Genomic DNA, 13,163 nt, shown 5'->3' with positions numbered 1-13,163 from the left:
ATTATGTACTAGTATCCTCGTCTCGAGTTCGGAAATCCTCGAACGCGAAACGATACCGCGGGGTTTTTTTTTATCCGTCAACAATCGAGCCTGTAATTCGTCCAACGTTTCGAATACTCACTCGCGATTGCTATAATTGGAGTGTGTTATTTGATCGAAAGTTTTGGCAATGTAAGAGAGATCGATGGCGTTTAGACGTTGGACTGTTTCTCTTACCTACAAAGTTTACGATAAATTATTTGCTCGACCTACTTTCAGTGGTCGAGTCCAAGACAATGATCGCTAAGAAAATTGCTATTTCAAACTGCTTCTATTTCGTTATTTATATTAAAGAATTTAATTTCACGCTATGCGAGTTACACTTGACACATCCACTTTCGAAAAGTCGCGAAACGAGGAACCAAGGTGAAAGGGTCGACGGAGAGGAGGAACGCATCCGGAGACGGTCGTAGCCGAGGAGCTTGGTCGTTTTCGGACGCAGGAAGTTGGGTAAAATAATGAAAGAGGTGGACACAAAGGAATGGGAAGCCGCGGTATCTACCTACCTAGCTACCGGCAGCGAAATAAGTCGACCACGAAATGACATCCGCTCTCCTGCTATCCTTCCTCTGCCCTGACAGCCTGTTTCCTCTTACTTAGTTTCACCTTCCTCCACCTGTCGTTACCTTCGTTACCTTCGGACACGAAAGAATTCGTACGGGTTAACAAAAGCAACCAGCCAGATCATGTGATCGTTTCGAACTTGGCATGTGAGACTAATTCTGACTTGGTGTACACAAATCGTTCCAATTCGTCGAATGTGTTTGCCCGGCGACATTAAATTGCGTTTCGCTTCTTCGACATCGATACTCTCGAGGGTAACTCTTTTTTCGTCGAGTGATGTATCTAGCGTGGACGTTTCGATTATTCCACGACACGGGCAGGAGGTTCTTTTTTTATCTTTCATGGCTCTAGAGATCGGTACAATTTTTATCCGTAGACAATGTCTAGAAAATAAATACGTTTGTTGAACTTTTTAAAGCACCATCTTGTATACGGTTAGCGGCGAAAGAATTCGTATTTCTTCGACTGTACGCTTCGTGTCGGATAGTTGGATTATCGATCAAAAGGTACGCTCTGTTAACGCACTGCCAACCGATGGGGAACATCACCCTATTTGCGTTTATTACAGTTAGGGAAAGAGGATGTCAACCGAGAATATTCTCTGAAAAAATATTCGTGTACCGATAGATCGTGTGATTCAACGCGTCGCTTCTCACCGATGGTAATTCAAACTGTGCGCAGCTGCCTGTTCAAAAAAAAAGAAAGAAAGAAAGAAAGAAAAAAACACCGAAATCCGATATCGATATCTATTCATTCCGGACGATGAAACTTTCGTTCAGTCGTAAGCAGATCTTCTCGAAACTGTAGAGAAACCGATAGAACATGAGTATACTTGTCAACCGGTTATTTCCGGAGAGAAACTTGAGCGATCCACGGAAACGAAGAAGAAATTGGTGGACTCCCATGCGTCGAATCGTGAATTTAGCCTGTACGAAGTACGAATTTAAAAGAAATAAAAATAAAATATGAGTGTACCGTCCGTGGAGTGTGGAATAAGAATTGTTTTGCTAGATACGATAACGCTTTCGCAACGCTCTCGAAGCGTAACGATGTCAAGTTCGACTTTTGTTTCGCGCCGGTTTCGGGGTCATTCCCACGTAGAAGCGAGGGTACGATAACCTGTTGTGTACTGCAGAGACGTCGGCGAACACGAATCTTCGATCTTCACGGACAACGAGCAACCCAGAAAATCAGAAAATCAGACAGTCTTCCTGGCTGTTCGGTTAAAATCACACCATCACGGTCGATCGTGGTGGTTCAACCGGCACTTCCGGTGCGCCTACCTGGCCGACCGGAAGCGTACGCCTCCCCCTTACATCCTGAGGATCGTATATGCACCTCGGTTTCACCGATAGCGTTGGCTCGTATTTCCAACTTTTCATTCAATGTCCGTGCATTTCCGCCAGTAAAATGTGAAGAAAATTCACCGACTCTGGTACATCGACAAATTTAATGTTTCTTCAAATTGTTTATTTGTTCAGTTTTATTTAGCTTTAACGAGTTGGCCGAAAACGTTTCACGTCATCTACTTATTTTTATTGCAAATATACCTTTATTTCGCTATTCTGTTTTTATTCTACTTTAATCCTCGTATACTTTATTTATTCCTAAAAGAAATACTAAAAGAAATTGATCAAAGGACATTAACACAGACATGGATATCATAGACGACTGTGTATGCCGCAGCTGGTAAAGAATACTCCGTACCAACCGACGGGAGCATGAAACGGGACAATGAAACAGCTGTCGGTACGTTGTCTCTGCCTCTCTTACTTATCGACATCACACCAAGAACGACGGATTCCTAATTTATCGATGCAAGTTCAACTAGAAAAACAGAAACATTCGCGAATCCAAGTTTCTCACGGTATCGTCGCACACGTGTTAGACACACGAGTACAAATGTCACATTTGGGTGGCAGACGTTGAAACGACAGAAAAACCCTACGATAACTTGGCATTTTTGCCTTGGCGTAAAAAGACGCATCCGCATGTTTAGCTAACCATGCTTGTTTAGTTAATTTTCTGGTTAATTTCGATGATGATTCTACAGATTATCGCGGTACATTTTACAAACGATGTAGATGTTTTACGACACGTTGAGGCAATATCCTGACAACATCTTGGAAGCACACGGGCGCCGTTATCGCGTGAATTCTATTCAAACTCTCGAAAAGTATAGAATTCAATTCCATTTCATTCCATAGAATGGAAACGGAGCATCGGAGGAATGTGTCTCTTACCTGGGAGAAGTACGGCGGCAAGACGCATCGTTGATCATCGAGGCGCGAACTCTGCACCCTCTCGAGTAATTCGAATAAATCTTGCGTGGTGCTCTGCAACAGGAAAAGCCAGTAACGACTCGTTGCTCCAAGTACATATGGTCTGTTCGATTCAAAATACTTGTCATACGCGATTATTAAGGAATATCTTTGTACCCGTCACGGTCTGCGCAAGCATTTTAACGCTGTTCGCTATATTTGTCGAATACTCTTTAAAGATATAGGTAATACTCACTTTAATTTTTTCCGAGTTGGCACCTTGAACGTCTTCTTGCCTTTCATCTTCGACAGCGTTACGCCGAGATTCCGGCTCACAGTACACGGACTGTTCGAGTTGTTGCCTCCTGAAAGAGTGAAAAACATTTGTGGGATTAGGCGTTTATCGGTGATTACGTTTCGAATATTTGTTTACAATTAGTTTGGGAAACCAGTGAAAAATTGGACCCGCGAGTATCGTGAAACGTTCAACAATCGTCCAAGAGAAAATCATTGTTAACGGTACGGATCTCCGCGAAAGATCCGCAGATTTGATAACAACGCGAACGCGTAGCTAGGCGATCGACGCGACGGCTATGATTGCGAAAGAAGGTCGAACGACCGAGAAAGCGGATAACCAGCCAGACAAGGCAAATCGGCGGGCTTCTAAAACGAACTGCAATCTTTCTGCGACTGACATTTATCGTCGTATCTGTCGATAATCGCGCATTCCTCTTCGTCGAGCGCCATAAAGGACCGATGGCGCGGCCCGAGTCACGGGGTGTCGCTCCATAGCTGGCCCGATACTTGCAATCGGGACGGTTCCAGAAAAAACTACAGGGAAAAGTAAACGTCCCGGTAGTTATTTCCCACCGACAGAAATACTTTTTCGCTTCTTTGCCAGCGATCAACGTATTTCACTCACAGTCACGCTCCTCTTTTTTTTTCTTTCTTTTTATTTTATTTCATTTTTAATATCGGCGCTCGTCCTCCAGAATTTCCTTTGTCAATTTCACGAATAAGACGTAAGATTTCTACGGAAATTCTTTATCTTCATTTGGATAACGTAATTCGTATTCTCCATCGCAAACGCTGATAATTACGTATAAACTTACCTACGTTTTATCGCGATAACATGTTTACCAGACGGCTAGGTACTCGCTAATGCAAAATACTTGGTTGTCCTGTGAGAAAAAAAATCCGAACTTGTCGCGTTTTCAGAAAAGGAACAAAAGGCGGAAAAACGTTTCGCTCTTGTACGCGATCATGACTTAATTTCTTGGAATTATCCCCGATCGTAACGTAAGCATGAGGCACGATACGTATCGCCGTATAATGCTTGCCTCCTGTCGATAGAGAAGATCTGTCGGCAATTAGTTTGAAATTACGATGCACGCCGTTTATGCGAGACGGATGAACAGCAATGATCGCGTTTTCGATGTAGCTCGTTCGACTCGTTGCGAACGACATCGATCAAAACGAGCAGGCATAATAACAGTCGTTAGCCGGATAGTAAAACTAATCAAAATGCGACACGGGATACAGTTACGCTCGGTACTCGTCGATTTGGCCGATCCGTTCGTCGTTCTTAAGACAAATCGATTAATTCCACTTTTCGAAGATCGTTTGTAGGAAAGACTGGCATAATTGATACATTCAGTACACACCAAGATAATTTGTTAATTTCGAAAGTGGTCGGAATCTGTATCTGGCCGCTATCGTTCGGTTTATCGATAATTGCGCATTCCTTTTCGTCAGCTACCGTAAACGATCAGCGTGCCTGGATACCGTGGTATTTTACAACATGTTACTTTACTATCATACGCGGTTGTAAATTAAAGTACACTGGACTAAATACCGAATCTTATCCTGGACCAATCCTCGCGTCGGTTAAGACGTGCTGTTGGACCGCTGGGCCAGCGATATACACCACTCATGCCTCAACTTTCGACCTTTATTACAATTTTCAATTTACATCGGTCTCCTTTTTCGAAACAATTTGCAGCAGAATCGGGCAGTTCCGAATCCAGCAAATAGTTGCAATCGTTAAAGAAACAAAAAACGTTAGAATCTTGTATTCCAAAAGAACATGGTTCGCGTTCGAAACCCTTTCTTCTTTCAGTTTTAATCGCGTATAAACCAGAAAGAACAACGGAGGGCGCTTGGGAGAGACGAGGGACGTTACGGGATAGCGCCCGTTCCCATAGGAATCGGGTTTCTACGGGAGCTGCACGTGCAGTCGTCTCGTGAAATAAAAGGACGGGTTCAATTAAACGAGTTAATTTAATAAGCCCCTGTGACGAGTCGGCAGAGCTGCCCGAGTGGACGCAACGGAACGAACAAAAAGAAAATTAACCCACGCTAGGCTGACTTTTCTAATAGATTTCTCATTTTCAAGCGCGTTCTGGAAACAATTGGAGCGATGCGAAACGCCACAGCCAACGGTTCGTTACGATTCCATAAATCAATTGCAGCTCGCAACAGAATTTTATCTCGTGAAAGTTATCGCAACGCCCGCACGACAGTTACAGTTACTTATTTTCATGTTTACTGTTGACTGACGGATAGACAGATGCGTTAGGAGAGGACGCACCCTCGTAACGTCATACGCGTATATGAATATGTTGATGCATATCAGTGTTTGGGTCTCTGCTAGCTAGTTTGACGATGAATTACAAAGCGTTTCGAACACAGTAATGCGGTCAACGACAATTTATAGTCGATAATTTGAAATTATCCGTATTCCGAAAAATCTCTTCTTCTTCCGTTTCATCTGTACATAAGTCCGTCTCAAGTCTTCCACCAAGGTACAAAGGCATCAAGAGTACAAAACAAATAATGAATTTTAATACTCAGCTTCGTAATGCGAATCGTGGGATATACATATGTATACACCTACTATGTACGTGTTACGTTCATCCCGGTTCAATTGGATCCGCAAATATTTGCTTTGTATGAAACGCATCGGCATTGATCGATCACCGAAACAGTCCGCGTCGTTACAAGTCACAACGATCGCTCTCTTTTCCCTCGATCGATCGCAACAACTTCATTACGATGCATGGAGAATCGACGAATTGGTAGAGTCATGCATCAACGCCATCGGGCGTTACCCATTTTGATTTATGGGACGCGTGTTCCCCGATATTAAGGGGATCGTGTACTCTTGGACATTCGAACAATTATTCTCTCATTTCCTCTATTTTTCATTTTCACGTGTTTCTATACCGGTAGATTGAATTGTAACGACTGGTGGAAGATGGAAGGTGGTATCAGTTTGTCGTTACTGTCGTTATGACGTTTACCAGAGATGTCGTAGGGTTAAGGACACTGCTTCTGCAGCGAGGAATTGGTCGATGGATCCCAAGGTAAACGGCCCCCTATCGTCGTCTCTTGAAAATAGCGCGCGATTCTTGCGTAATTTTCGCGACGGCAACGGCGACGGCGACGGCGACGGCGACGCCCACGTGCTCGACATTGAGAAGGCTCGTGAAATCACCCAGTTCGGCCACACGCTACTTCTATTTTGCATTTACCGGTACGGGGACCGATTCCTCGAATAAACATGAAAATATATTGGCCGGTACGTTGGACATTTTGACGGCGTTCACGATACGTACTTTGCTTCTCGATCTTCGCTCGAATCCAGATGCGTAGATACCGCACGATTATATTTCTAACGTATTCGAATTCCATGGGGCGCGATACGCGGAATATTCGTGGGAGAAATCTAAGAATGTAAACCTGGGTAGAAATTGTTCGAAAAGCGAAAGGAAAGATATAACAAGTGTCGAAGAAAATATTGGACGGTTTCAAATTTCGATCGCTTCGCTTCCCGATATTTTCCATAAACTTTATATTTTTCTTAATCGAACTCGATATTTGAATGCGATGTATACTTGGATCGCTTAACCGTTCGTCGTGTACAAACTTCTAAAACGAAGTTAAAATTGTCAAGCGCCTGAATCTTGTAGTCGTTCGGTGCAATTTTTGTTAGAATCGCGAACAAAAATTCAGCCCGTAGGGGGTCGATTACTCGAACGGATGCAACACGTGGCACGGTAGGGGTAATAGATGGTCCAGTGGCGGAGAAACATGTCAGCCTGATTTATTTATCTTAAAACGATTAAACAAGGATGAACATTCTCTTGGAGAATTGCTTGTTCGGCGTCGGCGTCGGCGACAGCGCGCGCCGTATGTTTGGACAGAGGGTACCACGAAGGACGAAAGAGAAATAATAAACAGTGGCTCTCGTAATTTTGGGGGTTCGACCGCTCGAGGGGTTGACAACGACGTGATATATGCGTAACTCCACACTCGTAGCATATGTCGCTTGCTCGTATAGCCGCGTGCCTTTAATCTACGCGAGAAAAATGTATGAGAGTGAGAGAGTTCGATGCCAGTTCGTCGCCTCTATCCACCGTGTGTAGTCTTTCCGGGCTCATCGTTGCATTTGCATAGTCCATATTTCTTCCTTGGTTACCATTATTACGAGTATTTCGGCATTGTTCAACGAGCATAATGCCGCCTGTTGGCATCCCGTTGACATTTGCATTTCGACAAAGAGACCATTCACGCCTCTTGATGGCACCCTCGAAATTCTCCAGTTCGAGAGAAGGTACGCGGATCCTTCGGTCCCTGACAATCCTGCACACCGAAGGTAAAAATTCAAGCCCCGGCAGGAGAGCGTAACGCAGACTTAATTAAAGGCCGAACAACACGCGAGTGAAGCGAATCCACGTGACAAGACTGAAGGCATACGCTCGGTCTGTTATGACAGACGTCGTAAACAGGAGAGGCATTGGCATGCAACTCGAAGAGGCCAACGCTATACTCGGACCAAAATCTTATTAAGCGTGTTTCCAAACCAGATGACGTCCGGAACACGAAGCGAAGGCCGCGACGATGGCGCACGGTATGGATTACGTATCTCTGCTCTCTATCGAGATAAAATCATCCGCTCGTGCCGTTTACACGTGTTGTCGATATACGAACGTACGGATACACGTGCTCGAGGGCCTTGCACGCCGTTTTAGTTTCACAGTTCGCCCAGCTACATACAACATCAACGCAACGCAACCCGCGATTCCTGCGAGTAGTTGAACACGCTTCTCGATCGCCGGACACGCAATAACGAGCCCCGCAACGGAACGTCCATATGCCGTAGCTATGATTCAACCTAGAATATATTATTGTACTTGAAGGAATTTCATGTAGCGATAGCGAGTTCGGTATCGTGTTGCGCCACGTTCGGCTTACGAGTCTAATAAGAGATCAGCACGACTTTGCAGAGATCGAACGTTGAGTCATAACTTGGCCCGCTTAACAGATTTCCATCGATATGTTGGTGGAATCGTTTCGTTTCCGTGCATCGTCATCGATAGTTTTGTGGTCGCTTATTTTCTCGCATTGTACGATAATCGAGCAAAAAACATAATCGTACAAGGCAATGGTAAATTGTTAGAGCAAAGTAAAACGTACGTACGCGTATAAACATCGAGAGATTTGAATTGCACCAAAAAATTTCGAATAATTTCGCAACACGTTGGGTCCGGCAAGTAAAGGGAAGCCAGACGATCGAATGGCCCGGTTGTATGTGTGACGATTCACGATTCACCGTCTACTAACTCATTATTCCACGTGGTGCTAGCTTAGTTTACGCTCCTCGTCCCCGTGATGCTATTCGTCTTATTACACACGAGGACGTTTCTCGGGGCGTGTCCGATCGACACGCTAAAATTCACCGATGCTTTAATCGCGACATAACTAGCCGTTCTTGTTATTACGGGTACTGCGTATGTAATCCCAAGTTATTTACACCTCCTTATTCCCATATGTTAGATTATAATATCAGTTTACCGAATCATGTTTGATAAATACGCTGCGACACACGCGCGCCAGTTTGCACGACATTGTAATTCGATGACTCAATTTAGAATGCTAATATTCAACGGTGTTAATTGACGAACGTCTGTAGGTCCCAGATGCGCCGTTCGCGTCTATCAACCAGTTATTATCGCTTATCAGGCGTCCCCGTCGATCCGATATAACTGATATACGACGATATAGTATTGTCCTCGACGAGGATACAATCCAAATCCAAATAAATTAGACAATGCATTTTACACCGTAGTCGTCCTCTGAGATCCTATTAGTTATTCCCCTACCCTACATAATACGATAATATAGTTTAATTCCGATGGTACCGTTTACGTTCTATTCGCTGCAAAAATATTTGTCGGTCAATCGGTTACGAGTTCAAACGACAAATGGTAGTAACGGTAGGAAACATAAAAAACTGGATCGCGTAAACGGAATTGTCGACAATGATGACCGCTGGGGCTGTTGCAGCGGATGATGATGCATAACTCACAAAGTGCCCACTGTGCTGTGCATCCCGTCGATTATCATTACCGTACGACTACAATGGGACCAGTGACCAGTTCCTACCGTTCGTTGGGTAATGGAACTCATATTTCACGTTCGAAAACGCAATGACGTAAATAAATGAAAACCGTTTTGCATAATATAGATGCTCTCGGGTGCGCGTGTATCGCTCGATAAAAGCAGCGATGCTGACATTTTATCACGTTTTTTATCGTCTCGATACAAGTATCGTAATCAAAGATAGTAAAATTTCTTTGATAAAACCAACAATCGAAACGGCTTACATTCCTAATTCGTTCGATCTGAAAATAAAATCGTCCAACTTGGTTTGAAATTGAAGATTGTAAAATTGAGAGAAGAAAGTCTTACTTTACTCCAACGAGAAATCGATTCGACTCGACTCGAACATCCCTGAAATGGAAGTGAAAGAGATAAAAACGAAAAGAAAATGACATCGGTCTACCAGCATCTCATCGTTATTGGTATTTGAATGACAATCGGTCACTCTATCGATGGCACGAAAGAAGAGAAGAGGAAAAAATTTGATAGCCGTCCGGATAGAATAGTATAGGTTCGTAAAGTAACGGAGGCTCGCCGCAGGGGTCGTCGATGATGATCTCGAGAGGGGTGCACCGATGGATGACGCGTGACTCACAAAGTGCCCAGTGTCCCGCACACCCTCCCGATTACACCATTGTGGATGTCCGAGGCGAAGAAAGGGAGGCACGGGTCCCGTTTGGCGTCCCCTGTCGGCATTATGCTCACCGCTTCCGTATGCGATGGAATTGCGGTTACGGTGTACGACTCCATTCAGCAAGATTACGTGCTCGATAACGTCTGTTTTGTGCAAACATGACTCCCTGGCCACGGCGTAATCGGATTGGTTTAATAAAGCGTACGTGGCGCGACAAGGCGCTGGATGACGCTGGACGACACCGCGGTTACATTCGCAAATCCAAAATCCAGCAGTCTTTAAAAAGTCCAATATGGTACGGCCACCAACGCCAACGCCAACGTCGAACCGTACCTACCCCTACCGTTTACAATAAAATTGTAACGATGTAGGCGAGCGTTGACTTTGCCTATACTGCCTATACATATATGTATATTTGCCTATATTGCGAATAAACGACCGTTGGAAATTCAAAAGCAGAACTAGAAAATTCCTTATTCGGAGGTTGTTGGGTGTACCTGTTTACGATTAAAAGTTATGCCAGTTTATTTTCTGCGCAATCTGTGTCGCGAGGTCGGCAAATAAAAGGTTTTCTTCCGAAACGTGGCACGAATCAAAAAAGGTAAAGAACGGCTGCCACAGGCTTACACAGCCGATACACACTGTACATTGGCTCTTATGGCATTCCGATCACGCTCGTTTTACACAGCGCGCCGCACCGTGGTCTCGTGCCGATTCGTCAACGTGTTTACGACCTCCTTTCTCTATCCTCCTCTTTTCCTCGCTGGGTCCTTCGGTATTTCTTTCGGACGCGACCTCTAGACTACCCTCTGCCAACAGTCGAGCATGTTGCTTCTCTCGTACGAGATAAGCCCGCTATGGCCACTTAATCGCTCGTTTCCTGTCCAGAAGCGAAGCCAACCGAACACGTCTCTTCTCTTTCAGAATCGGAACTACGTGCCTCGGGCGTCTCGGGCGTCTCGGGCGTCTCGGGCGTCTCGGGCGTCTCGGCGCCCTTCGATTAATAGTTTAGCGAAACATGTTCCTAATTAGCAGCTCAATTAGCGGCTGCCTTACTCTCGATATCTCGGCTACCGTGTCATTGTAATCGCTAATCAGATTAGAAATGTAATAAATCGAAACTGAGACTAAAAACTTGCTCGACATGCCCGAATTTAAAAGTTTCAGCTCTATTTTATTTAGAGTGGTTGACCGAGGATTTGATCGGATTTTGCTCCATGTACCTTTCACCTCTCTTGGTTCCAGCCTCCGAATGCTCGCGTACAATCCAGCCCAACTATTGCTACGGTGGAGACGCTGAACGAAGGATTACGAGCGAATACGCATTCCTTTCGTTTTCACGCTCGACGACAGGTCGTTTCGCCTCCTCGTTCAATTTACAACTAACGCGCGCGCGATACCGAAATCTCTATCGTTCCGATTAGACTGTTTACCGTAACGTTGACCGACGAAATCTTTCATCGTACACGTAGACATAGTTTCAAAGTGATTGCGTATACGAACAGCTTCCATACAACTTACAGAGCACCGAGTGTTACGAACGAGAAAGCAGATGCTTTCTTAATTCATCGCTGCCCTTAATGGCAAAATACGTTTCGTCTGATTCGGCAAACGGTGACGCGATACATTGAAAAATCTTCTTTTTCTCGCGATCAACGAGTATACATGACCCTAGATCTTTGACCCGTCTTAATTTCGTCCAATTTTCAGACGCGTTCTACATTCTTGTCGGATCGTGTCACTCCTTCCGGTCTGTATCACGCACGATGACGCGGCGCAACGACGCGACGCGACGCGACGCGACGGATCAGCTTTTTGCTAAACTTCTCCTTCTTTTAAAAGCTATTACCAACGTAATTTTGTTGTTTAGTTATCGGCACAATTACAGTACGATTACCTATTTCTGAATGCTATCGGTTTTTAATGCTACCGAGACACCTTATTAAACATTAAATCTAACTAAATGAAATTTTTTAAATAATATATTGTTTTCAAAGTCTATAAAATTAGTACAGATGTGTATTATGTATGTTAAAACGTGAACATGCACGTGATCCGACGCTGACGGTGCACAGCCGGTTTCACAAAAATGACACGTCCGCTGGTAATAGCAGGGTTTCGTCAGCCCAAACCTTCAACCTTAACCTCGTGGTAAGCTTCCCTTGCGATCTGGATTTTCAAAATCGAGGGTTGACGAATGATTTAGCGGTGACTCGCATTCAAGGGGACTAGGGGATACGCATGATTTCGAACCACGTGGGCGGAACAAGCGGGATTATGCTGTCACGCACGTGGCTCTTTTGCATTGTTCGTCATCATAGAAGCACGTACCCGATACACCGCACCGTTTAAAACAATCAAAGGATCACGCTTTACGAATAATTCGTCAACATGTACTAAACGATCCAAGAAACAATGGAAATATCTTCTGTTGGACTCGATAGAGTACCACTGGGTGATAATAAATTTAATAGATAAATAGAGTAATCATTTCGGAAGCACGCGATAGTCAAAAATTGCGTTACGGATGAAAAATTCGCGCAGAAAATACACTCGGATTTTTCTTTTTCTGGCCCGTGCCGAATCGAAAGCGAATGTGCGTGCGTGCTTCGTTTATTTTACAGTTCTGGGAATCACACGCGAGGAATCGTCATCGCTGCTATTACACAATGAACCATTCTATTCCATTATTCCTCGTTTCCGCGAAAACCCCGCAGCGATAAGAATATCGTTGCGATGCAATAAAGTTAAGAACAAGGCGGCCGAACGCCTCTGCCTCGAATTAATGAATGCAAAATAGGCCAACGATCCGGACGTCTTCCGGTTTTTATGCAAAATTAGTGGCCCTTGTAGCGAGGATCTTTTGACCTGGATATTTCAGTTGCTTTGCCGTATAAATAATCGCCAAGCGACATATTTATTTCGGGTTGATTACAAAAAAATGGCCAATATTTCAAAATAATAAAAGTCGATTCTTTCTTTTTTACTTTTATCTTAGAATTTTCATAGGTACGATAGAACGCGACCTTGTCGCTTACAAAATGTATTGCACGCGATACGAACTTTGAAAAGAGAACATGTTTCAGTTTAAACAAGTATAACTTTGAATTTTCAATTGTACGATTATCAAATCTTCTTATCGTTCATTGCAATTAGTATAATATGAAAACTTACCGGTCAAATGTTTCATCGAACCGTTAATAAATTATATCGTGGCTATT

General features: G+C 44.0%; 1 protein-coding gene across 4 annotated transcripts in view; it reads right to left on the bottom strand.

Moving 5' to 3' along the window:
- LOC128873681 (rap1 GTPase-activating protein 1) overlaps positions 1 to 13,163 on the bottom strand; it is a 63,668-nt gene that overhangs the window by 23,052 nt on the left and 27,453 nt on the right. For all 4 annotated transcript variants that reach the window (XM_054117409.1, XM_054117419.1, XM_054117438.1 and 1 more), the window contains 2 exons: positions 3,121 to 3,229; positions 2,847 to 2,939 (listed from right to left, as the gene is read on the bottom strand). In XM_054117409.1, coding sequence (XP_053973384.1) covers positions 2,847 to 2,939; positions 3,121 to 3,229 — 202 coding nt within the window. The remainder of the gene's footprint in view (positions 1 to 2,846; positions 2,940 to 3,120; positions 3,230 to 13,163) is intronic.

Source organism: Hylaeus volcanicus, chromosome 1 (assembly GCF_026283585.1).
Source record: "Hylaeus volcanicus isolate JK05 chromosome 1, UHH_iyHylVolc1.0_haploid, whole genome shotgun sequence".
NCBI classification, from domain to species: Eukaryota; Metazoa; Arthropoda; class Insecta; order Hymenoptera; family Colletidae; genus Hylaeus; species Hylaeus volcanicus.
Note: the sequence above shows the minus strand (reverse complement) of the source record. Positions and strands in the feature narration are given on the sequence as shown.